Genomic DNA, 27,947 nt, shown 5'->3' on the forward strand with positions numbered 1-27,947 from the left:
ATCAAAAAAAAAAAAAAAAAAACAAAGAATTTTCTCATTTTCTGAAGACATTGCCAAACTAAACTAGTAACGACAAATATTTAGATATCACTATAATCACTTTTTTCTAATTCTTCGCTCCCGAGTTAAGGTTCCTCTTTTTTGACAATGCAATTCTCATTTCGCGACACTTTAAAAAATGATTCAAAAGCAAGAAATATACATTTTAAATAATAATAATAATTTTCAGCCTAAGAGAAATCTCATTAAAACACATAGATTTTTTAATTAAAGTTGAAAAATCACACACTTCCTGGAACTTTAACACTCGGTCCAGATTGAAAAAAGCTCTCAATCGTTCTATTTAAGTACATAAAACACGCAATACTAAATTTCCCTTTCGAAAATGTCTCTGAAGATAAAACTTCTTATGCGTACTTTCATTTTCTATCACTTGTGAAAACTGCGTTCCACTTCCTTACTCGCTAATAATCAGGAATGTAGTGAGAGGTCGCTTAGAAAAAAAAGTATGATTCTTTTTCGCAGCGAATTGCACGAGAGTAAACTTAAAATTTTTGTTATTTACCACTTCTTGGAAGTTTCAGGTTAAAGGTAACTCATGTCTAGAGCCTTGTAGAGTGCGTGCAAATCTTTGTGACTTTGTATCCTCCAAAATGGAAAATTGTAGGCCCTGGCTGCTGTTTCATCATCTGGACTGTCTCCAACGACCACGTAAGTGCATCTGCGACCAAATCTTGCAATTACTCTTCCAAAACAACTTTCCTTTCCTGAAAACAGAAAAAAAAAATTGTTTTTGATTTTAGGGTAGCAATTCGGCGAACGGTTTTAAATTTCAGGTCACTTCCCGGTTTTTGCTGGTCAGTTTTTTTCAATTTTCCCGGTCAAACAAAAGTAACATATTCATATTTGCCGCTAAACGCAAACATTTATTATAATTCATAACGTTCATTGTTAACATTCTTTAACACACTCGAATAAAAATTTCAAAATAATTGAATTTTAAAACAATAAAATTTTCCACTGAAAAAATATAAAGTTTCAACCAAAAATGGAATAGTTAATTAATTAGAAAACAAAACGGATTTTCAAGACTATAGTTCAATTTTCAACCTAACTGATGAATTTTTAATTTAAATAATCAATCTTCAACTTAAATAGTTAAAGGTTCAACAAGAAAAAATTTAATTTTTACTGATAAAGATAAATAGTCAAACAAGACTTGAATAATTAATTTTTAAGTTAAACGAAATTAATGATCAACCAAACAAATGAATTTTTAACTGAAACTATGGAATATTTAATTTGAATAAATCAAATTTTCAATCAAAAAATTTCTTTGCCCAAAAAAGTAGTAAATTTCAACAAAAAGGAAAAAACTAACTTTCAATTAAATAGTTACATTCTCAAAGAAAGTGATGAATTTTCAACTAAAATTGCAAATATTAACCTGAAATAGTTTTAAACCCAGAAAGATGAATTTTCAACTAAAATAATAAATTTTTATCTAGAATAATTTAATTTTTAACCAGAAAGATGCATTTGCAACTAAAATGATGTAGCGTTACCTAAAATAATTGAATTTTTGAACAAAAAGATGATTTTTTAACTAAAAAAAAAATCATTTTTCAACCAAAATTTGAAGAATTAAATTTTTAGTCAAAAAATGAATGATCAACCAAAAGGATAAATTTTTAACTAAAATCATGGAATATTCCACTGAAATAACAGTTAAATTTTCGGTTCATTATTAACATTCTTTAACATACCCAAACAAAAACTGGAAAATAAATGAATTTAAAAAAAAATACTCAAATTTTCCAGTCAAAAAATATTAATTTCCAACAAAAAATGAAATAGTTCAACTTTAGTTGAAAACATTAATTTAAAAACAAAACGGATTTCCAAGACAATAGTTTAATTTTCAACCTAACTAATGAATTTTCAACTAAAATAATTAATCTTCAACTGAAATAGTTAAAGATTCAAGAAGAAAAAATTTAATTTTTACTAATAAAGATAAATTATTAAGTTTTAAGTTAAAAGAAATTAATGATCAACCAAACAAATGAATTTTTAACTGAAACTATGGAATATTTAATTTGAATAAATCAAATTTTCAGTCAAAAAATTTCTTTGCACAAAAAACAACTAAATTTCAATTTTTAAAAATCGAACTTTCAATAACATGGTAACATTTTCAAAAAAAGTGATAAATTCTTAACTAAAATTGCAAATATTTACCTGAAATAGTTTTAAACCCAGAAAGATGAATTTTCAACTAAAATAATAAATTTTTAACTAGAATAATTTAATTTTTCACCAGAAAGTTGAATTTTCAACTAAAATGACGCATCTTTACCTAAAATAATTGAATTTTTAACGAAAAAGATTATTTTTTTACTGAAAAACAAAATAAGTATTCAACCAAAATTTGAAGTATTAAATTTTTAGTCGAAAAATGAATGATCAACCAAAGAGATAAATTTTTAGCTAAAATTATGGAATATTCCACTGAAATTAACAGTTACATTTTCGGTTCATTATTAACATTATTTAGCACACCTAAAAAAAATAATGAATTTTGAAAATAATCCTCAATTTTTCCAGTCAAAAAATATTAATTTCCAACCAAAAATTAAATAGTTAAACTTTAGTTGAAAACGTTAATTAAAAAAAAAAACGGATGTTCAAAACAATAGTTTAATTTTCAACCTAACTGATGAATTTTCAACTAAAATAATTAATTTTCAATTGAAATTGTTGAAGTCTTCTTTTGATAAAAATTTAACTATTTTTTTAACTCATCTGTTTTAAAAGAAAATTAATCTTTCTTAAGTAAAAATGCAACTGTTCGTTTCAAAATTCAACTCTTTTTTGAAAGTTTGCCTTTTGGATTTTAAAACTCCCCTGCTTTAGCAGAAATTACATCTTTCTTGGATGAAAATGCAACTGTTTCGTAGAAACTTCAACAAATTTCGTTGAAAAATCATACTTTTTGATTGAAAATTCTGCTGTTTTGTTGCAAATTAAACTATTTCGTTGAAAATTTAATATTTTAGTGTTGAAAAGAGATCTGAAATCTTTTTTGGGTGAAAATTCAACTGTTTTTTTTTTTAATTTGTTTCTAATTGAAATTTTATCCGTTTTACTGCAAATTTAATCTTGTTTGGATAAAAATTCAACTATTCGGTAGAAAATTCAACAATTTCTTTAAAAAGGTTTTTGGTTCAATATTCTTTTGTTTTTGATTCAAAATTAATTTTTCTTGTAAAAACTTATTTCTTGTCAAAAATTCATATTTTTATCGTGAAAAGTCAAATTAAATCTTTTTTAACAGAAAATACAATTTTTCAGTTTAAAAATTTATTTTGTTCGAAAGATTTGGTTGAATCACTTTGTTAAGAAATCTTTTTTTTCTTCTGAAGATTTATATTTTTCGTTGAAAATTCATCTCTTGGATTGAAAGCATGACTATTTTGTAAAAAATTCATCGTTTTTAATTGAAAATTCAACTACTTGAGGAAAAGTTAAACTGCATTGTTAAAAGTTTATTTTTTTGATTGAAAACTTATGTTTTTCGTTGCAAATTTAACTGTTTAGTGGAAAAGCCTTTTTGTGGTAAAAAATTAATTTTTGTCCGAGCCTCCTTGACATGCGTCATTGCATGAACGTAAGGCACCCAATCAGGAACGGTTAGTCGATTCGATGGCAAAACGTCGTTTTTTAACGGCGCAAAAAGGTCGAAATTTCCGTCAATTCAGGGATTAATTGTCACCGAATTATTATTATTTGTCACTGTAACTGCAAATTTCTTTTCTGAAATTTACTACTATCAATTAATTAAAATAAAATTTTATTACTTTTTAAATATTGCTAAGATAGTATTGGCAATATTTCTGATTCGAGTACCTAGGATATTTGCCATTTATTGTACAAATACAATCATTTCTAGGAATTTTACCGTAATTTTTTGAAAGAATAGCATAACCTACAAATATACAACTCATTGGTACCACGAAGTAGAATCAGGAGACCCCACTCCCATGTTGCCTTTGGAAAATTAGGACGCGTAGATTCGGATTTAGTTAGTTGGCATTCTTCGTAGCGCCTCTTGCGGAAAAGCTTTGAAATACAATTTTTCCAAATGGAATTATTTCTAATTAAAAGCATTCCAAACTGAAAAATTCCAGATAGCCGTTTTTTTAAATGGACAATTTCATTAGAAAACGTTGAAATTGCATCTTTTCTGATTCAAAGCGTTTACAATTTAACAATCTTCTTTTGAATTGAAGAATCTCGAATCTGAATAATTTAGGAATAAAATTCCGAAAATAGGACTAGTTAAAAGCTTTAAAAAAGGAATATTTTTAGATTAGAATTTTGAAAATTCGCAACAACTTTCTTCTGCAGATTATCCTTTTAGTTATAAATTTTATTATATAGTGGAAAATTTAATAATTTTCTTAAACAGACGTCCATTTTGGTTGCAAATTGTTTGCAAATCTTATTTTGGTGTTAGAAAGTAAACTGAAATCTTCTTTGAATGAAAATTGAACTATTTTTTAAAGGTTTTTTGTTTAAATCATCTGTTTTAGGAGAAATTACATCTTTCTTGAATAACAATGTAACTTTTCAGTTAAAAATTCAATAATTTTTTTGAAATTTTGTCTGGTTGATTTTAAAATTCACCTGCTTTAGCAAACATTAAAACCTTCTTGGATACAAATGCAACTGTTGGATGAAAATTCAACAATTTTTTTGAAAAGTCTTTATTTTTGTTAAGAAATTCTACTGTTTAAATATAGTATTCGGCGTTGAAAAAAGAACTGAAATATTTTCTGAATAAAAATTCAACTATTTTTTTAATTTTGATTTTGTTTTTATTTAATTAGAAAAATTAATCTGTTTCAAGTCAAATGTCATCTTTTTTGGATGAATGTGCAACAGTTTGGTTGGAAATTAAGCTGTTATACTATTTTCTTATTTGACTATTTCGTAGAAAATTTACTTTTTATTTAAAATTTATGTTTCGGTGTTGAAAAAGGAACTAAAATCTTTTCTGGATAAAGTTCCACTTCAAAAAGAAATTTGTCGTTTTTTATTACAAATTCATCTGTTTTAGCACCTAATTTAATCTTTTTTGGATAAAAATGCAACTATTTGTTAGAGACTTCATCTCTTTTGTTAAAAATACGTCCTTTATGGTTGAAAAAATCGTCTTTTTTTATTGAGAATTCAATTTTTTTAGTAAAAACTTATTTTTTGGTTACAAAATTCAATTTTTAATCTTGCAGAGTCAACTAGAATCTTTTTTGGATGAAAACTCAACTTTTTTGTTGTCGAAAGGGTATCTTTTTAATTTAAAACTTCATCTGTTTTAGAAGAAATTTAATGTTTTGTATGAAAATACAACTTTTTGATTAAAAATCATTCTCCTTTGCGCGGTTTAAAAAGTTCCCAAGACTGGGGATACTGCCTTATACTACTTCGTGATTGGTACTTTTCTAAAATGAATACTATGTCGCATAACCTAAAAGTGGAATTACAAAATAAAGGTAGTTTTTCATTTTTTCCGTAAAAACGCTTCTTTGGCAACATTAGTTGGTTTTATAAAAACAACATTCATCAGAGTTATAGCATTTACAAAATTTCCAAAAACACACGAAAATCTAAATTTTAAGCCAAATAACGCACGATATGGAAAAAAGTCATGAGAAGAAAAATGTTTCTTTTTCAATGCCCTACAAGATTATTAAAAATAAAAAATAGAGTTTTTGGTTTCGTACCTAAAGGAGTGCCGCACATTGGGAAGAAAAATGACTTGTTTGGTTCAAAATAACGTACACCCCAAAAATCTTCACCGATTTCGACAAAAAAAATTGGAAAAAAGCTAAAAAGAGTTTCCTGAGAGTTGCCCAGTCTGATTTTTGAATTAGGTTTTAAATTTTTTTATGAATAAACAAGTATTACGAAAAACGGCCTTTTTCTATTTGACGTTCCCAATGCTCGTCAATAACAGGAAAATGGTTGAAATCGCTTAAGTTGCATAAAATAGCATAGTTAAAGATATTCAAATATTAGACAATATACAAAAAAAATTGTTAATCAAATTATATGTTAAAAATTTTTTTTTACGATTTTCCATAAATACACGTTTTTTCAAGTTATGTTGCAAGAAATTGGAATCGAAACAATATTATATGAAAAAATTTCTCTTCTAATTATCATTGTTTATGTTATAAACAAGTTGACTGTACAAATGCAGTAATCAGGCGTTTTTCGACAGAAATAATCGTTTTTATCTAGGTCAATTTTTTCAATTTGGAAATTTATGATAATTTTAGCAAATTTCGATTAATCTTATAATTTTTTTAACAAATTTAATTTAAAAAATGCATTATTCGGGCGTTTGTCGACAGCAAGATTTGGTATTTTCAATTGGAAATTGGGATCTTCATAATAAATTCGGCAATCTTCATGATAAGTGGACAAATTTTTTGATTTTTAAAAACAAATTTAATTAACAAATTCATTATTCGGGCATCTGTGGACGAACAAATTCGTTTTTTTCGATTTCAGTCTTTTTAATTGGGAAGTTCATGATGATTTCAGCGAAATTCATAATTGGTTGATCAATTTTATATTTTTTTAAAACAAATTTAATAAAAAAATGCATTATTCGAGCATCTGTCGATGGAAAGTTTATTTTGTTCGATATCCTAATTAAAACTGTTGACATAGAAAAAAACGAATTTTTCTGTCGACAAATGCCTGATTAATGCATTTGTTCATCAAATTTGTTTAAAGAAATAATTAAATTTATCAACTTATTACTTTAAAAAAAATCTTTGCACAAGTGTAAGGAATATACAAAGATCGAGCGCGGAGCGGGATATAAGTATATTATCGAGCGCGTCCGTTCACGGACGTTGCTGCGCTACACAGTGTCACTTTTGTGCGCACTGCGCAATCGGAATGCGTAGTGCAGTTGGGCGGGCACTTTGAATTTTGAAATTTTAAAAAGGGGGAAATTTGAAAAGAAAAAAGTAAAGGGGTAAATGGGAAACTGAAAAATGGAATAGGGGAAAGAAAAAGGGAAGAAGAAAATGAAAAATCGGAAAGGGTAAAAAGGGAAAGGGATAAACGGGGAAAAGGGAAGAGAAAAATAAACGGAGAAAGGGAAGAATAGGAAAAAGAACAAAGGGAACGGGGAAACTGAAAATCGTGGGAAAGGAAAGGGGAAACGGTAAAGGGTATTGGAGAAGGGGAAAATAAAATGCAGGTGGAAATGAGAAAGGGGAAGGAAAATGGAAACGGGTGAAAAGGTGAATAAGGAAAAGGGAAGGGGGAACGGGAAAGGAGAACGGCTGAAAATGGAAAAGTGAACAGGAAAAAGGTAATGGTAAAGGGGAATGAGAAATGAGAAGGGGAAATGGTGACAGGGGGAACTAAGAGAGATACAGAGAGATCTCTCGATCCAAACTCTGTCTGGTCGTGCGCACCATACTTCGTGTATGGTGTACGCCTTCGCTTCACCCAGGTGGCAAGTTCGTACTCGTCAAAATAGACTTCCTTACGCCCTCGACACGCAAGGCACTACTATTTTTAATTCATAATGTAACTTTTTCAATTTTTTCAGATTTATCTGTTTTAGTTGAAAATTCTCCTATTTTTTAAAAATAAATAATTTTCTTGGTTTGAAATGTAATTTTTGTTTGTAGAAATGCCTCATTATCGTAGAGAATTAATTTTTAGCTGAAAAATCATATTTTGTTTGTTTAAAAATTCAATTTTTGTAGAGACAATTTGTCTTTTGGATTGAAGATTTAACAATTTACATAAGCTTTTATCTCTTTCTTGGGTTAAAAATCCTTATTTATTGAAAATTCGTTTTTTTGTTTAAAATTTTCATCTTTTTTTATTGAAATATAGACTATGATGCGTTATTGTTCGGAATTTATCTTTTTAGGTTTAAAATTTAACTATTTTGTTAAAAATGTAATTATTTTGTTTAAAATTAAAGTATTTTATTAAAAAGCCATTTTTTATAGTAGAAAAAAATTTTTTTTGCTTAAAATAAATGAATAAGTTTGAAAATTTTCAATTTGTATCTGAAATACGGTTTCACTGCGTTTATAAACGGTTCTAAATTAAAAGTAGAGATCCTCTAGGTAGAGTTCTGCCACAACTTCCCACTGTTTTGATTGGCTACGATTAAACCCGAACCAGAAGTGATAAAAAGCGCGCGATTTTGAAACCAAATTTTACAATAAGTTTACAATTTTGAAAAATAAAATGAGGAAGAAGATGACATAAAATATAAACATATCAAAACTGTATGAAATATATGAAAATAGAAATATTGAGAAAAAAACTATTTTATTGTGTATTTAAAACTTAGATTTATTAGTCTAATTTAACTGTTCTATTTTTAGATCAAAATTTATCTTTCTTAACAGAACATTCTTTTATTTTCTTAAGATTAGTGTTTTTGGTAGAAAATAATCTTCTTGGTTACAATATTTCTTTAAAAACTCATTCTTTGTTTGATTGAAAATTTTTTTTTTTTTAATGCAAATTTAATTATTCGACATTTGATTGAAAAGTGATCTTTTGTAATTAAAAATTGATATGCTTTGTCCAATTTAAATTTGTTTGGTAAAAGATTAGTTTTCGTAGTTGAAAATTTATTTTCTTGGATAAAATGACATCATTTTTATTAATAATTTACGTTTTTGGTTAAAAATTAATTTATTTTGTTAAAATTTGTCTTGTTTGTTTAAAAAAAATATTTTTAACTAAATTTTTAACTATTCTATATTTAATACATGCATTTTTAAATTCAACTATTTTGTTGAAAATTCAAATATATATTTAGTTGAAAATGCGTCTTTTTTGATGAAACATTAATATTCTTGTTTAAAAATGTATTTCTTTGGTTTAAAACACAACTAATTCGTTGAAAATTCATTTTTTGGATAAAAATTATGTTTTTGTTTTGTTAAAAACTGAACTATTTTGTTGAAAATGCTTCGTTTCTTGGTTGCAAATAATTTCGATAACTAAAATTAACATATTCACTTTGTGGTTGAAAATTAATATTTTTTAGTTGAAAATTCAACTATTTCAATAAAAATCGATGTATTTTGGAGAAAATTAATATTTGTGGTTAAAAATTCATCTTTTTGGTTGTAAGTGCTTCTTTTGTTGGTAATAATTTAATGTTTTTAGTGTATTCCATTTTTGGTTTAAAATTATATTTTTCAGTTGAAAATTTAAACTATTCGATTAATAATTAATGTATTTTGACACAAGTTAATTTTGTTATTGAAACTTAATCTTCGTAGTTGAAAATTCATCCTTTTGGTTGAAAATTGGTATTTTTCTGCTAGAAAATTAATCTGTTTGGCTAAAAATTAAACTTTTTGATTATAAATTCAACTTTTTAGTTAAAAATTCAATATTTTGGTTAAAAACTCATATATTTTGCAGAAAAATAATGTTCGCGATTGAAAATTCCACCTTATGGTTGAAAATGCGTCTTTATTGGTATAATATTAATATCCTTGGTCTATTCGCTTCTTACTTTAAAAATGATCTTTTTCAGTTAAAAAGTTAATCGAAAAAAACGATGGGATTAAAAATTAATTTAATTGGTTAAAAGTAATTTTTTCGTAGAAAATCAATACAGGTAGTTGCAAAATCATCTTTTTGGTTCAAACTTGGTCTTTTTTGGTTAAAATCTAATCTTTTTGTTTGGAAATTCTTCTTTATAATAGAAAAATTAATCTTTTTGGTTGAAAATTTATATATTTTGTTGAAGATTGAACACTTCTAGAAGGTCAATCTTTTTGATTGTAATTACACCTTTTTTTGTTAAAATTTGAACTATTAAGTTAAAAATTCAGTTTTGGTAGTAAAGATTTATAATTTTCATTGAAAATGTATCTTTTTGAGTAGAAAATATATCTTTCTAGTTGCAAATTCATTCATTTTGTTAATGATTTGGCTTTTTTCATAAAAAGTTGTTCTTTTTGGTTAGAAGCTCAAGCAATTTGTTAAAAATTCTTTTTTTTTTGTAGACAAAATTTACCATTTTCGTTCAAATTCATCTTGTTCAAAATTTCACCTTTTTAGTTGACAAATCATCTATTGGGTTAAAAATTCATTTTTTTCTTGAAGATTCAGTAGAAATTTTTTTTAATTTATATTTTTTACTTTAAAATTGAAATACTTCGTTGAAAATTTGTCATTTTCTATTAAAAATTATTTTTTTGACTAAAAAAATGTACCATTTTACGTTTGGTTTAAAATATAAAAGTTATCTTATTTTTAGTTGAAAATTCGACTTCCTTGGTAGAAAATTAATCTATTTGGTTGAAGATTTACCATATAAGTATAAAATTAATTTTTTCCGTTGAAAATTAATTTTCTTAAGTGAAAATATAACTATTCCTTTTTTGGTTGAAAATTTATATTTTTTAGTTAAAAATTCGTATATTTTTTTGAAAAATCGTCTTTCTTGGTAAACAAATCCAGTTTTTTGGTTGAAAACTCACCTATTTGGTCAAAAGTAATTTTTTGTTGAAGATTCATCATTTTAATTACAACACGATTCATGAGTGTATTGTCAATTACATGTTCTAATTTGTTGTAAACCGGCGGATGAACGGAAATTTTTTTCTTCGATTAAAACGGCCACCCTGAAAAACGGAGTATTTACACTTCCACTGAGAACTAATTTTCAATTTAAAAAAAAACATATATTTTTTACAAGTACATTCAATTTTTTACCTCTTAGTTAAATCCGTTACCAAATGGTTAAATTTTCAAGCAAAAAAGATAAATAATCTGCATTTTTAAACCATAAAAGTTCAATTTTTAACCAAAAAATTGAGTAGATGAATTTCTATCAAGAAAAATTAATTTTCAATTAAAAAAAGCAGCAATAAAAACGAATTTCCTACAAAAAAGTTTAATTTTATACCAAATAGTTGAATTTTATGCCAATTTTTTAAATTTTCAATGAAACAGTCTGATCCTCAAGCAAAATAGATAAATTTTGAACTAACAAGTTGCATTTTTAACCAAAAACTCAAAAAGAGATGAAGTTTCTACAAAAAATTATTTTTCTACCAAGAAAAACTTTTCAGTCAAGAATGAAAAATAATGTTAACCAAATTGTTGAATTTTCAACAAAAAATATTAATGTTTATCAAAAAATGTTATTGTTGATATTACCACAACAAAATTTTAATCAAATACAAAAAACAGTTTGTTGAATTTTCAAGCCATACAGCCTGATTCTCTATAAAACATTTAATTTTGAAAACGAGAAAAAAATAACAAAAAAGTTTATTTAAAATTAATCAGTTGACTTTTTTAACACAATATTTGAATTCGCAGTTAATAAAAGAAAAATATTTTTCAACAAAAAGTATTATTAATTTTATTTTTTAACCAAAAAACGAACTTACAACTAAAACTATAAATCCTTAACAAAAAAAAAAATAAAATTTGAAAAAATTCGTTCAACTTTCAACCAAGTAGTGGAATTTTTATTAAATCATTTTTTTGGTTCAAACTTCTACTTTTTGGTTACAAATTCTACTATTTAGTTAAAGTTTTAATGATTTTGTTGAAAATTAAAGTCTTCTGTTAAAAAGTAATTGTTTTTGGTCGAATATTTATATTGTTTGGTTGGAAATTAATCTTTTTTGTTTGAAAATTAATTCTTTTGATTTAAAAAGTCTATTATTGTATTTTTAGTTAAGAAATAATCTCTTTGAATTAAAAAACATACTTTTTGTAAAAAATCAACGATTGTTTTAACAAATTGATCGTGTTTGGTCGAAAATTTATACATTTGGAAAAAATGCATATTTTTTTATTGAAATTTTATCTTTTTTGATTGAAAATTAATTCCTTTTATTTGAAAAGTCTATTATTGTATTTTTGTTTAAGAAATAATCTATTTTACTTTAAAAACATACTTTTTGTGAAAAATCAACGATTTTTTTTGAAAAATTCATCGTTTTTGGTCAAAAATGAATACTTTTATAAAAAATTAATATTTTTTGGTAGAAAAATAATCTTTTGGTCGGAAAATATATTTTTTTTTTTTGATGCTACAAATTCACCTTTTATGTTGAAGATTTAATCATTTTTATTGAAGTCTAATATTATATTTTCGGTGTTCAGTTAAAAACTCCCCAAATTCGTAGAAAGTTTAATTGTTTTCTTGAAAATTCCTCTAGTTTCTTAAAAAGTCCCCTTTTTTGTTTAAAATTAATCTCTTGGTACCGAAAATCTATTATTTGGTTCAAAATTGACCTTTTTTAAGTGATAGTTAGTTCTTTTGATCGAAAACAAAACAAAAAAGTATCATATTTCTGTTCCAGAATTAATCTGAATTCAACTATTTGCTTAAAAAGATTACATTTTGAAAAAATTCATCTCTTGGTTAGAAATTTTATTATTTGGTTGAAAATTCAACTATTTTCTTTAGAAGTAATCTTTTTTTTTATCAAAATGTCAACTGATTTATTGAACACTTATAAAATCCTCATTTGTTAGAAAATTCATATTTTTAGTTGAAAATTCGTCTTCCTTACTTCAAAATTAAACTGGCTTGTAAAATATTCATATATTTAAATTAAAAATTAAAAAAGTATGTTTGAAAATGCAACACTTCCTGGTTGAAGTTAATTCTCCTCCGTTTGAAAATTCGATAATTTGGTCCAAGTTTCGTCGATTAGGAAAGTGTAATAAAAAATGTATTTGGTGTGCAAGTTGTAATTTTGTATATAAAATAGTGACAATAGGTGACAATAGGTGACAAAAGGTGACAAAAGGTGATAAAAGGTGACAAAAGGTGACAAAATTGAAAATAGATGACAAAACGTGAATAGGTCACACTCTGTGATGACTGGAATAAGGAAAATTGGATTCTGATTTCCAAAGAAGAGTTCTTTAAAGGAGACCTAACAGTTTCCGGATAGACTATATTAATCATCATATAAGAATAAATTTACCAGTTTTGCTTGCAGAGTAGATGTTTTCGATAGGAAATATCCCTCCAATCCCAAAGAGTAAAATCTTGGAAAGTGCGGGAATCAACTGTGTGGAAGTGACGAGAATATTGACGTGCTGGTGTCTTTTGTTGATTAGAGTGAGACATTTGATGGCCATCGTCAACCAGTTATCAGTAAGTGCTTCTATGTCCGATCGCACTTGTAACCACTGTTCCCTCTTTTCTGTACCTAGAAGACCTCCTACATTGTTTCTATAGTTGCAGTAAATCTCTTTTATTTTTCTATAACGAAAGGCCAGCTTTCGCATCCAATCCACACCGCCTCTGACAGTGGAACCGATGCACAGACCGTTATTCCCAGGGGAACATTGAAAGCCGTCGGTTGCAAAGTTGTAGGACGCAAGGTCTTGTCCGTTATCGTCGGACGAGACGTCGTCAATGTGCGCTTGGTCGCAGTCCTAAAAGAGGAATAAAAGTCAGGCGATTCCCAAGCCTTAAGCTCGTTGCCTGATCCCGAATAGAATAGGATCAGATATGGGATATCGAACAGTAACATCTATCCAGTACCTATTCGGCATTTTATCGCACGAGAAAAAAAAGCAAATCTTACCCAAATTTTTGAGCGGGATGTTCCCAACTTCGGGATGATCCGAAGTTTGGAATTTCGCCTCCCAGAACTCACCTCAAGGTCATTAAAGAACAAGTGAGTGTCTGCAAGGTTGAAGATCATTTCCTCCATACTGACAGCCACCTGTTGTACCAGAAGTGGATCCTTGCCGTGGTTATTGGCATACAATCCAGTAAGAAGAGTGTGGAACACAACTATGGTTTCGTCGAGGTCCCAGATGAATATCCGGTTTGGTCCGGCTTCCGTGGTTTCTGCAGAACCGATACTATTTCCGCTCCCACTTTGTCGCCTTCCTCGTCTGATGGGCTTCGCCGTCACTGGATATTTCAATAATTATTATCGATTGGGTAATTTAATTCGGTACCTATTTAATATTATGTTTGCCGAATACTTGAGTAATGCCTGTGTAACCAAATAATTATTTTGACGATGCAGATAACTTTTTCTTAAGGGGCTCTCCTGGAGTGAATTGCAAAAAAAATCGATTTTTTTTAGCTTAATCTGTCGCAAAACTCTCTGTAAACATTTCTACAAAGTTTCAGCTTATTATATTCCAACATTTTAAGACGTATTCTCTCAAAATCATTTTTTTGCAACTTGTGTACATGATTACGTGAAAACTATTTGATCTATGGACTTTAATTAAATTTAATTTTGTAGAGTATTCAAGACCGTTCTATAGGAACCACAGTTTTATGCAACATTAATTTTTTTATAATTGAAACAAACAAAAATGATTAAAATTTCATTTTTGGGTTCTAAACGTGAAAATGTACATTTATTTTTGGTTTCCACTGGGTAATTGAGGTTCATATAGAGTAAAAATCATACAAATTAAGGCCATGGGACAAATGGGTCACGTGACCAGATTCCTACCTTACCGACACTTTTTTTTATTTCCTAACTTATTTTGACACTAAGCGCCACATAGAGTTGAAAATTTGGGATAATTAATAAGAAACACTAAGAAAGATGGGCCTGGTCATAAATTTTTATAATTATGAGAAAAGCCAAAAAAAATTATTTACAAAAAAACTTTTTTGATAATTATAAAAATTTAGGGCCAGATCCACCTTTTTTAGTGCTTCTTGTTTATTATACCAACATTCCAACACGATGTGGCGCTTCTTGTGAAAATAAGTTATGAAATAAAAAAAGTGTTCAGACGCTATCGTGTACACAATCGGACCAATTCATCAGCGACACGATTCAGTTCACTTTGGATCACTCCGCCATTTTCTAACTTTCCAAAGTTTTTTTTGTTTAATATTGTTAAAAAGTTGTCTCAAATATACCTTTCAAATGAACTGTCTATGTCGCTTACTCTCGTAAAAAAAAAAAAACATCCCGAAAAATCACTTTTTTTTAGTTTCACACCAGGAGACCCCCTTAATTCAGCTCAAAGGGACTGTTTAGTACATAATATTAACAGCTTTAACGTTTGATTAAATAATTAAAATAATTAATGTTGAAATTATATCTTCCTAGCAATTTTTTATATGATGAAATTTTAATGAACCGACGATTAATTCGGTAAAAGGATGGTCTCGCTAAGTCACGCTTAAAATTAATTAAATCTTTTGATTTATGGATAAAATCAAGTCAAACGGGCCAAAAAAGGTTTCTCAGCTCTATGTTTAAGAAACTCTACCCCCTCTTTGAATTAGGCCCGTACGGGCAGATGACAATTCCGCCCCAGCGAAATTCTAAAGACATTTTATTTGACTTAAAAAGTTGCAAAATTAAAGAATAAATTTTCAACTTTATGTAAAATTTTATGAAAAATTGTTCAGTATATTTTACTCAAATTGACTGCAGTATATTTAATGTATTGGTGGAATATTTTACTTAGCTTGAGAAATTCCAGAAGCTAAAATTTTTCAGATTTCTAAACTTATTAACTATGATGATGATGTTCTAACATCGAAAATTGGGTTTATTTCTGAAACAATCGTATTTCTCAATATTATCCTTATATAGTTTTTCACTCCCATTTCAAAAGTATGAATAGTCTCATTCCTAGCTTTTTTATAAAAGTTAATTAAAAATACTATTTTAAGACATAAAAAGCAGAATATAAAGAATTTTCATTGAATCAAACTCAAAAGTGTCGTTTTTCAAATCTGACTTTAGACATTTTGAACAGCGACCAAAACAGAAAATTAAATTTTCGAAAGTGTTGAAAAAAATTAAGAAACTGAACTCGCCAAATTTAAAAAATAATTATTCTTTCTTTTAAAAATAATCTGTTTAATATTACCGACTTCGGACGTTTAACTGCTGGCACTTCTGCTGTCTTTTTATTAACTTAGATCAGAATCATTTTCAAACTTAAAAAAAAAAGAATTTTCAACCAGACAGTTGAATTCCGAACAAAAAATGTACAGTCAATAAAGAAAAAAAAATCGAATTCAAAATTTTGAATTTTGAATTGAAACAAAAACAAAGAAATTCCTGCAAAAACAGTCTACTGTTCAACCCAAAGGTATAAATATTTAACAAAGAAATTTCATTTTTACCACAAAAATAAGAATTTTCTACCAAAACAATGGATTTTTCAAATAAAGTAATAAATAAATTATCAAGCAAAAAATGGAATAGTTAAATTTGCAGTTTAAACTTTTTTTTAAATAAATAAAAAGAATTATGAATAGAATAGTCACTTTAACGAAACAGTTGAATTTTCAATCTAGAAGATTAACTTTTAACTAAAGACGAAAATTTTCACATAAATATTTAAAATGAAAGAATTTTCAAGCTAATAGTTACATTTTTGTTTGAAAGAATCAATTTTTAACCCGAAAAAAACGTAAATTGCATTTAGAACTAAAAAATATTTATAGAATAAGAATATAATATAGAATAGAATAAGAATAAGTATTTTTTAATCAAAATTTCTAAGATAATTAAAAATTAATTTATTTCGAAAAATTAATTTCAAAAAAATTACGAAATGTTCCAAATTAAATCTGAAAGATTTTATTTCGCAGGATTAAGAAAAAAATTAGGAAAAATCTGAGTTCAGGATAATAAAAAAATTTGCATTAGATATCTGGAAAAATTTCAATGATTTTTTTAAACAAATTTTTAAGAGAATATCTGAAAATATTTCAGAACAAATTTTGATGTATAAATTAATTTTTATAGCTCCTGTTTTGGTCCCTGTTCAAAATTTCTAAAGTTCTATAATGAAAATCGACACTTCTGAGTTTGACTCCGTGAACATCCTTGCTTTTATGTGTTCAAATAGTATTTTTAATTAACTTTCGTAAACAAATTGATTAAGTAATATGAAAATGTATGGTGTTTGTTAATTAGTTTCAAAATTAAGCTAGGAATGAGACTATTTATACTTTTGGACTGGGAGTGCAAAATTATTTAAGAATAATTTTAAGAAATGCGACTGTTTGAGAAACAAACCAAATTTATTATGATAGTAGAATGAAAGATACGGCAGTGGATTTTAGTAAAACATACTGAAAAATTTGTTATAAAATTTTGCATGAACTTGACAATTTATTGTTTAATTTTCATATTTTTAAGCCAAACAACATATCGTTAGAAATCGTTATAATTCGTAGATTTCGAATATTTGTAAATTACTAAATCCTAAATTTAAAAAAAATCTACTTGGCATTTGAATCATCATCAGGTACAAAGAATTCCCGCTGATCAAACTCGGCGGCAGCAGTTCGGCTGAGTGAGGAGAAGCCACGTAGAGGGGGAACCGTACACAGGTAGCTGGCGCGGAATTAACCATCGCCCATCCATACATACATTTATTGTAATTTTAATACCACCCCAAATTTGTATTTAACCAGGCCTGACTTTGTAAGGTGCTATTTCGGGGAAAATCAGGTTGGGCTTATACTATTTTAAGCAATTTGTGCCGGTTTACTTGCAGGATAAAGCCGCTTCCTGATCCTCAACTAAACTGATACGCAAGGATTTTTATTAGTCAGAAAACATTATTCCCGTTTCCATCCGCACGGTTGAATATTTTTGTCTCATTTTTTGGATACATCATCTAAATAGTATTGTCATTTGCTGTGCAAAGCTAGTTTTTCGAAAAAATGTTTACATTTTGTTTAATAATCGAAAACGTAAGTACAATAACAGTGACGCTCAATGTTAGCTGTCTTTGCATTTTATAAACGTGCTCTTGGAACCTTGTCCTTTGTAATTCGAATACTAAGCCTTACTAAATAAATGAGTAGTTTTCGAACAAAGATTGTAAAAAAAAAATTATCATTTTCACCTTGTTCACTTCTAACTTTAAAAACCGGTGTCACCATTATTCTTATTTTATGAGCGCTTTATATACGCACACTCAAAAAAAGTTATTGAGTACGAATAAAATTTACAAGGCATCTTTATTCTTTATATATAAGTGCGAAGTAAACAAAAAATATACATACACAGTGCATAGTGCCTGTGGTTGAAAAAATCAAAAACTTTTTTTCATTTATATATTTTATATTTTTTATTCAAAACTTTTAAAACAAAAATATTACAAGGATATTATCAGGACTACCATAAAACATTATTTTTAAAAATTCCTTAACTTTTCCCTGATCAATTTTTCTTTTTCTCTGGCCAATAATAATATAAGGCCAGAATCTTAAACATAAAACATGTTTAACCTAGAATCTTTTATAAGCGAAATGAAACAATTTCAAATTAAAATTGAAAAAGTTCGAATTTATTGTGCTTGACTGTTATTTAAAGTTATAGAAATTCCCTGACTTGGACAAGAATTTTTTCTATATCCCTGACTTTTAGCTCACCAATAAAATTTCTTGCTTTATTTTTTCTTGTCTAAGTTCGGTTTTCACTCACCAGTTTTCTTTGGCGCGTAAAGTTAAATTTCTGTTAATTTTGTTTCATTTGAAAAATTACAAAAATTAAATACACGAATGAATTCCCCCCCCCCCCCCCCCCCCTAGCGTAACAAAATCCCACGAAAGTAAAATTTGCGGGGCGACAATAAAAGTAGCGGGGCGAATGTGAAATTTGCGGATCGAAAGTGAACTTAACGGGGTGAAAGTAAAATAAGCGAGGCGAAAGTAAAATCAGAAGGGCGAAAGGAAAATTAGCGGGGCAAAAGTAAAATTTGTGGGGCTAAAATAAAATTTGTGGGGCTAAAATAAAATTAGCGGGGCGAAAGTGAACTTAGCGGGGCGAAAGTAAAATTAGCGGGGCGAAAATAAAATTAGCGGGGCGAAAATAAAATTAGCGGGGCGAAAATAAAATTAGCGGGGCGAAAGTAAAAATTAGTCGATCTGAATTAGAGGCGCAAACAAAGCTATAGAAAAATGCATCTGACCCGCTTTTTAAGGCCACAAGGTGGCCACGGTCGAGAGTGAAATAAGATACTCTATGCAACTCGGGTAATTACTGCTCTCGGGAAAAATCTTCTCGATCGGGCAATAAACCCACCCGTGGGAAAAATCTGCTCCTTTCGCCCCTTGTTGCATAATGTACTCGGTTTTGTATTTCTCCTACATTTATGCACAGACCTTTTAAAATTAAAAGTCAAAACAACGACAGCTGTAATTTGACTATTGTAAATTTTCTTTTGTTAAAGCTCTTTCAGATTTAGCGAACACACTCTCATCACATATCTTGTGCTTTGCACTCGGTTTTGCCAAAAATGCGAACTTTTCTACATTATTTCCACCACTGTTATGTTAAATGTATATTATATTTATTGATGTACTATTAACTCTCTTGTTATTAAAAAGAGTCATGAGGATAAATCGTCCTTTTTACACCCTTCAAAATTGTACCACAGTACAATCCAATCGGATAATTCCTTTCAATGTTACCATGTTTATAGAATACAACGACAACGACAACAGACAGACACCAACAAAAAAACTATTTTTTCCTGACTCAGGAGGCCTCAAAACGGCGACATGTTTTATGGAATCCGCGAAAGTCATTTCTTACATAAAACCAATACCTTCTCATCAGGATGAGAATGTAAAAATTTTTATTAAAAATTGTAATGCAACTTGTGTCGTTTTTCCAAAAATTTTATTTTTTAATTTTTAATCTTATTTTTTACGATTAAAGAAAATTTACTTGTCCTTTCTAAAAATTATAAATAAAGAATTCATATATCGATTTTGGGTGAACATCTTTTGTCAATTGGTTTTTTCCTGCCTTACGCCTTTATTCCAAAAATTTAATTTTTTGCTTTTAATTTTATTTTCTCAATTATAACAACAAGAAAAAAACGTATCCTATACAAAAATTATTGGTGACCAATGTTTCGCTCTTTTTGGAAGAACGAATTTTCTCTATTCATTTTCTTTTTATAGCCTCTGTCGTTTGTTCAAATTTTTTATTACATTCTCATTATAATAAGAAGGTATTGGTTTTTTATTTTTATTTTTAATGTTGTTTTTTACGAATGAAATAAAAATTACGCTTTTAAACAAAGAGTAAGACATAAAAAATTTGTAGATTTTTGTTAAGTGCATAATTTTTGGGAAACCGTTATTTGTCGTATTTTGCATAGTTTGACCGCAAAATGGAATTTTTTATTTTTCATTATTTTTTATGCTGTCATAATTTGAATTTTCGGTTTTTCAAGAAAATTCAAAACGTTTTTATGATAATATTTATATTTTATGAATAATATTTGTTTTAAAAATTTAATTTTCGTTTTTTTTTAACTTTGTAAGTACTATAACTCTGATAATTTTTTGTTATCAAAGAAAGTCATAATGCGAAATTATTTCTCTTTTTGAGCTACAAACAACTATGCAGAGAATTTTTTAATCTTGAAAAAAATGGTCTCAAAAATTTTGAAAATGCTCTAGCTTTTTGAAATTTTGTGCAAAATCGCTGGCTAACGAACTCGTCCTTTATTTGCATATACTTATAAAGTGTGCCAAAGGGAAATCCAATCGGATAATTTGACAGACATACACCGGCGTAAAAACTACTTTTTCTGACTCAGGGGGCCTCAAAACGTCGACATTTGACGGAATCCGCGAAAGTCATTGCGACAGCACATTTTTTCGTAACATGAAAATTGTGCCTTGTTTGATAATGTGTCAAGGATTAATAAAAACAAATTTTAATTGATTCTGGTTATTGAGTCATTATTTATGTTAATTGTCATAAACAATGTAGCGAGAGAGATTACGAATATTCTAAATTATGTTATTAATGATAGATATAAAGGTTTAGTAAACATTTCAAGCAATATTATGCCACTTGTTGGTGTGATTGATTTTTGATTAATAAATGAAGAGTCTAAACGATTTTCTCTGAAAAATAGCAACTTTTTAACAACAATTTACGGGGAGAAGTTTTTATTCGATGGGAAGATTTCTTTTTCCTTTCAAGAGATCTATCCTCGATATAGACAGCGTACAAATTTCAGATTTTACTGAGCAATAGATTTTGAGGTAACGCTGTGCAAACAAGCAAATTTTCTTAACAATTGTTTGAAAAAATAGTTTAAACAAAAATTGACCCAGATTTTGAAACCTACCCAAGATATTATTAATCACGAGACTTTTCTTAACCTTTTAAAAAGAGTTTCCATTTTTCATTTCCGGAAAAGAAAATCCTTAATTTTTTTCGAAATTCCAATACTAACACGTGCCACCGGGCACTTCAAAGTCCTATTTAATTAACATGAGGAAATTTTCGAAAAATTGAACTCATGTTCCAGGGTTTCATCGAAACGTGCAAAATTTTTGAGAGATTCAAGGGGACGTCTACAAAATAAAACCATACTAATAACTTTCATTTCTAATAACTAAAGGACAATTTGAATATTTAACATGACTTTTTAAACAATTTCCAATGGTTTAAACAAATGTAAAATATATAAACAATTATTTATTCCTCAAAAATGTATAAAATTATTGTATTTTCTGATTGAAATGCAATATTTTTTCATTGTTTGGAGTAATAAATTTGTCTAAAAACATTATGTAATTATTTAAACAATTATTTATTGCCTATTTTCAAAATTGCTAAAAATTGAGCCAGAGATATCAACTTTCTTTTTAAATTAGTATCCTATGCTACGTTTTGTTGAATAATTACATAATTTTGATACGTTTAATTGAACCCTCTAGTCACCAGCTGGGTCAAAAATGACCCGGAGCGATTTGAAAAGTGAAGTTTCTGAAAAAGGAAACGTCGCAGGGGTGGAGCAAATATTCTGATAATTAAGGGAAAAATTAGGTAGATCTGAAGGATCTAGTGGCGTTCTTAGTTTAACGCTGGTTTTCGTACAGGACGGACGGAAAGTGTCGAACGGGTCATTAATGACCCATGCTGTGAATAATCAGGTGAAAAGTGAACAAAAAATTTGTCGCCAAGTTTTCAATCGAAATTTGTTCAGTCAGTTGATTTAAATGTGTTTAAGTGAAAAAAAAATTAATTGGAAAATACGAGTCCACGCTACTGTAGGATAGAAAAACGGGTGTTCGGAGATTAATTAGGTGTTCGTATTTATCAGTACAAATTTCTTTATAATTTTATTGGTAACATGTACACTATATTTTATTCCGTTTTATATAAATAAATTCAGAACTCTTTCACAAATAAGCATTTATAACCTTTGTTTACCTTATTTGTTTATTTAAACAATTTTTAACATACAATCATTTTCTTTTTGCATTCTGACTAGTTATCTGACACGTTAAACTTTAACTAACACTCACAGTTTCTTGAAAAAGTGTAATTAAAAAAAAATAACAGGCCAAAATGTAAGTATTAAAATTCAGCACAGAGTGCACATTCACTTGGTGAGATAAATATATATTTTGTAAAAAAAAATAATAAAACCACTTAAACAGCTTCATAAAGCAGTGGTCGCCAAAATTTTTGCGCGATTTCCAGGTCAGGGCAGGGCTGACCCAAGACATTTTTTTCGCCTCAACGCTATGATTCTCCTGCGTGAAGTGCGGTTGGGTTAGCTTTTCTCGGCGGGGGTTGATTGTGAGAAGGAGTACTCAATGAGGATAAGAAGTAACCAATAAATTTTTTTTTAATTTCTTATAATAGTGAATTAAAAGTTTAAATTCGAAATCTGTGATTTTTTTGCTATCATTTGCATCTAAAATTCTTTTTGGGAATTTAACTCATTAACGACCAAAGCTATCAATTTTATAACATGAGTTTGACCGCAAAATTTATGAGTATAACAAAACAATAAATAGATCAAAAGAACTATTCCAAATTTTTTAGGGTAAGCTAAATTCGAATCCATGGTCAACATTCGAATATTTTGACTTCAAAATTAAATATGGCGGTTTTTGTATACAAAAATAATGAAAAATGTTTATTTTTTATTTTTATAATTTTTTTCAGGCATAAAACGCTTTAATATCTTAAAATTTCTTCAACCATCGGTGCAAAAAATACTTAAAGTTTAACAAAAAGTATATATATGTTTTTTCTTCCGAAATGGCGGACAAAATGCAAAAATGTTCCAAAAACTGATTTTTCCATCATCTTTGTTTTTTCTCAAAAACTTGAAAGTTTAAAAAAAAGTTCCATGGAATAAAAACGTCTTGAAATTAACCATAGAACACTATTCAATTTTGTTAGATTTTTTAGAAAAAATTTTTGATTTTTCAAAAAATCCAATTGATTTAATGAAATAATTGGTAAAACTTCATGCGAAAAGAATTCGCATGAAATTTGATCAATTATTTCCAAAATCTATAGTGTCTGGTACAAATCTTCCATGAATAAAAATGTCTTAGAATTGGTCAAAGAATATTCTTGAATTTTTTCAGATTTTTTGAAAATATTTTTTTGCAAATTTTTAATTTTTTGAAAAATCAAAAATTTGTTCTAAAAAATCTAACAAAATTTAATAGTTTTCTATAGTTAATTTCAAGACATTTTTGTTTCATGGTACTTTTTTTTAAGCTTTAAAGTTTTTGAAAAAAAACAAAGATGATGGAAAAATCAGGTTTTGGAACATTTTTGCATTTTGTCCGCCATTTTGGAAGAAAAAACATGTATATAAAAACTTTTTGTTAAAGTTTAAGTATTTTGTGCACCGATGGTTGAAGAAATTTAAAGATATTCAATCATTTTATGTCTGAAAAAAATTATAAAAATAAAAAATCAAACGTTTTTCACTATTGTTGTGCACAAAAACCGCCATATTTAATTTTGAGGTCAAAATATTCGAATTTTGGCCACGGATTCGAATTGAGCTCACCCAAAAACATAAGAAACAGTACTTTTGATCTATTTATTGTTTTGTTATACCCATAAATTTTGCGGTCAAACTCATGTTATAAAATTGATAGCTTTGGTTGTCAATGGGTTAAAAATCAATGTTTTGAAATATTAAAATTTGCATTAACAGTTTCTTTTAACTAAATTAAAAACGTTGACTAAAGTTATCAATAAATTCAATTTATTGAAGTTTACTGTACTTCTGCTCATTTTTCCAGACAAATATTTGGAAGTAAGAGAGCCTCTTTCTTCGCTCCCTCTCGTGAAACACAATCAAGCTGGTAAATGTCATTTATAATAAAATAAAATTATTATTATTATTATATATAATATTTACCTGCAGCTCTGTTGTCTGTCCGTTTATACAAATTGAAATAAAAAATAAAATAAAACACAAAAGTAAAAAGGTGAAAAGACTAAACTTTTTTTATGAAAGATAGAACTTAAATTTTTGAAAAATGAAATTTGAAGCGACGGCAAATAACTTTATTTCTTTTTAATCACAAATTTTAATAATAAATGCCCTTAAGATTTTAACAAATTGAATTTAAGAATGAAATAAGCCCCCAAAGTAAAAAGCGAATGACTAAAGTTTTTCCAGGAAAGATAAAAATTAATTTGTTTGAAAAATGAAATTTGAAGCTACGGAAAATGCCTTGTTTTTTATTATATATTTTTTTAATTACAAATTTTGATAATAAATACCCTTAAGATTTCAACAAATTGAATGTAAAAATTAAATAAACCCCGAAAGTAAAGAGCGAATGACTAAACTTTTTCCAGGAAAGATAAAAATTAATTTGTTTGAAAAATAAAATTTGAAGCGACGGAAAATGCCTTGTTTTTTTATTATATATTATTTTAATTACAAATTTAAATAATAAATACCCTTAAGATTTCAACAAATTGAATTTAAAAATCAAATAAACCCCGAAAGTAAAAAACGAATGACTAAACTTTTTCTATGAAAGATAAAACTTAAATTTTTGAAAAATGAAATTTGAAGCGACGGCAAATGACTTATTTCTTTTTAATTATATATATTTTTTAATACAAATTGTAACAATAAATGCCCTTAAGATTTTAACTAATTCTAAAACTAAAAACATTGTCTCCACATTCTCATGCACTTGAGCACTCAGTTTGGAAATTAAAAATGGTCTTATTATAAAAATTGAATATCACAAAAGTACACATTTTAAATGTTGTTGCTTCAAAGTCCTCGTTTTTAACTAACAATATACTGTTTGTAATTTTTTGCAATTTTTGCGCATTTTTTTGTTACATTTTTTTGCATAAAATGCAAAAGTGCCCGTTGGCACGTGTCAATATTCGAATTTCAAAAACAAAATTGCGGATTTTATTTCTCCGGAAAGGGAAAGTTTGTGGGGGGGGGAGGTGCCTTGCCCTCTAGAGTAAAAAAACAATTTTGCAATGCAGTTTTGGACCTCCCGAGTGCATATAGAAAGCTTAGTGGCGACCGGAAACTGTTAGCAATGATACCAAAGCTTCAGGGAGGGTTGCAGGGAGGAAGACTTTAGGAGGGTGAGTGGAGTGTTTGGATCAGGGATGCCCACGAAAAGAGCAAAAATCAGTCACACGTTAATCCCCTCTCTTACCGTCTCAAGCAGAGAGCAAACGAGCGTGCGAGAAAAAGGCACGAAGAAATGCTCGGGGAAGGGGAAGAGAAGCGAGTCACCCAGTAGAGTTGAAAGTGTTCCAATTTTTGCACTAAATTTATTTAATAAAAATACAAGAAAGTGTCTATACAAATTCCGTGTTTAGTTTCGAATAATGTTACAACTGTTCTGAACTCTTGCTTGTTACGGTCGGTTCACTAAATCGGTATCCCAGCGGATCGCGTAAATGGAACGGTTACGCAATTGCCTGACCCTAAAGTAACCACATATGACCGTTCCGTTCACTGCAGACCCACTACGGTACCATTTCATCCTTTTTCACATTAATTAAAAATTTCATGTAGAAATCAACAATCTTTTTATGTTTTTACACATTTGCATCTATTTGTATTTGGGTTGCCGCAAAAATATAAATAAATACAAATGTATAAAAAGATAAAAAGAGTGTTGAGTTTTATGCAAAATTGTGAATAAATGTTAAAAACTATGAAAATATGCCCTAGCGAGCTCGCAGTGAACGTAACTCTCATATGTGGTCACTTTACGGTCAGGCAGTTGCGTCACGGTTCCGTTCAAGAGGTCTACTAGGAATAAGATAAATCTCAAAACCATTTAGAAAAAATATGATTTTGAAAGAATACGCTTCAGAATTTGTGTTTTTCTGTTCGCAATTTTTGCAATTATTGCAATTATTGCAATTATTAAAGGCCATTTTTCATAGGTTTTATAAATCAAGTCAAGAATTAAGTAATTTTGAGCTTAACTGTACAGTGAGAACATCCTTAAGGCAACAGTGCTGCTTTGTACTGTGGATTGCATACTTGGAGACGTAGAAATGCATTATGGATTATTTTCATAATAATTTCTTTTCTTAATCAACATATGTAATGAAGAAAAATAAAAAAAAAACACAATTTAAAAGATTCTAGTACTACGTCCAATGTCAAATAAATTATCAAGTGTTGATGCCTGCGATAAAGTTATCGACCACGGGAGTCGTATTACCTTCAACGGTCGTGGTTTCCCGTGCGGTCAAGTCACTCGCATCGTGTGAGGTCGCGTCCAACGTGAGGGCCGACTTCGTTGAATCTTTTATCGAAGAACATATTTTTTTATTATTTACATGGCTATAATTACTTTTACGGGAGGACCTTTAATTGCTTAGAGAATATAAAGATAGGCCGAAATAAGATTCTATGTTTGAGTTTAATTTATAATGTACTTTTTATTGTCAGAAATTATATTTACCTGCAAAATTAAGATTGCCGATGTTGAAGGAAGTTGGTGCCGGATGATAACCGGCGACTGGATAGTATCCAGAATATTGCAATACCCTGTCGTTTCCGTAAATTGGACTACTATAGGCCGTATAATCCAGTTTCTGAAATTAAATATTAAAATTCTCAAGATACTCTTATCGCATAATACTATACACTGCAACCTGGATTTAAGTACGGTTTTGGACACGAGTTGCAGTGCCCTTGATAATAAATCCAGGGAGTTCAAACGTAAACATTCAGTCCCGCGGTCCCTGCATCACCAAAATGCTGAGGACTAAAATTCTAGGAACATCGTAAAGCCGGGTTTCTTAAATCCAGGTTTCAGTGTAGTTCAAAATTTTTTTAAAAATGAAATTCACCTGAGATGCAGAAGATATATTTTGAGCCATTGTAGGAAACGTGGTTGACCCACTGTTGTAACTATATGGCGAATATTGGGTCATCGAGCTCGGATTAGTGTAGGAATTTAAATACGGACTTGGCAAAGCTGACGAGCTTTTTGATACCGTCGTTGATCCATAGGACGGTGAATTGTATAGGCTGGTAAAAAACAATTAGAGAAAATGTTTCAACATTTTTTTTATCGAAATTTTTGACATTTGTTTAACACATCATATTTTATATGTAATTTTAGAAGATGAAAATCGTCACACTGAAAAAGGTTTTTTTTAGGAAGCTTTTTTAACTGAATATGAAAAAGTAAAAATTATTTCGTTTTAAAATTTACTATTTTTAATTTTTCGATTTGATAATTTTTAGTAGTTTGAATTTAGAATGTCCTAATTACACATTATAAAATTAAAATAGCCTCTATATGAACAATTTCGAGTGCTTGCATTCGAAATATATAATGTTCAATTATTGTGTAAATATAATAATTTCTTCAATTGAAAATTATACAATTTTAAAAATAATTCTTCTATTCCTGATTTTTAAATTTCTAGTCGTTCCATTATAATTTTTTTAGTTTTGAAAAACTTTCTATTGAAAAATGATTTTTTTTAATGTTCCAGTTATCGGCGTATTAGTTGAATTTAAAAGTCTCTAGGTTTTAAAGTGTTCAATTTGGGATGTTTCTATTTTTCAGCCCTTCCGTTTAAAAGCTTTCTGCTCAATTTTTGTCAACTTTGAAACTG

General features: G+C 28.2%; 1 protein-coding gene across 2 annotated transcripts in view; it reads right to left on the reverse strand.

Moving 5' to 3' along the window:
* Positions 1-27,947, reverse strand: part of LOC117172607 (eyes absent homolog 4) — a 48,817-nt gene continuing 20,870 nt past the window's right edge. Inside the window, exons 4-9 of one of the 2 annotated variants that reach the window (XM_033360701.1) lie at positions 27,171-27,351; positions 26,780-26,912; positions 26,537-26,620; positions 13,716-13,978; positions 13,035-13,491; positions 1-767 (exon numbers count right to left, since the gene is read on the reverse strand). In XM_033360701.1, coding sequence (XP_033216592.1) covers positions 586-767; positions 13,035-13,491; positions 13,716-13,978; positions 26,537-26,620; positions 26,780-26,912; positions 27,171-27,351 — 1,300 coding nt within the window. In that variant the 3' untranslated portion in view covers positions 1-585. Of the gene's footprint in view, positions 768-10,618; positions 10,704-13,034; positions 13,492-13,715; positions 13,979-26,536; positions 26,621-26,779; positions 26,913-27,170; positions 27,352-27,947 lie in introns of those variants that run through there. The other variant, XM_033360709.1, reaches the window with a different exon arrangement.

Source organism: Belonocnema kinseyi, chromosome 1 (assembly GCF_010883055.1).
Source record: "Belonocnema kinseyi isolate 2016_QV_RU_SX_M_011 chromosome 1, B_treatae_v1, whole genome shotgun sequence".
Lineage (NCBI taxonomy): Eukaryota > Metazoa > Arthropoda > Insecta > Hymenoptera > Cynipidae > Belonocnema > Belonocnema kinseyi.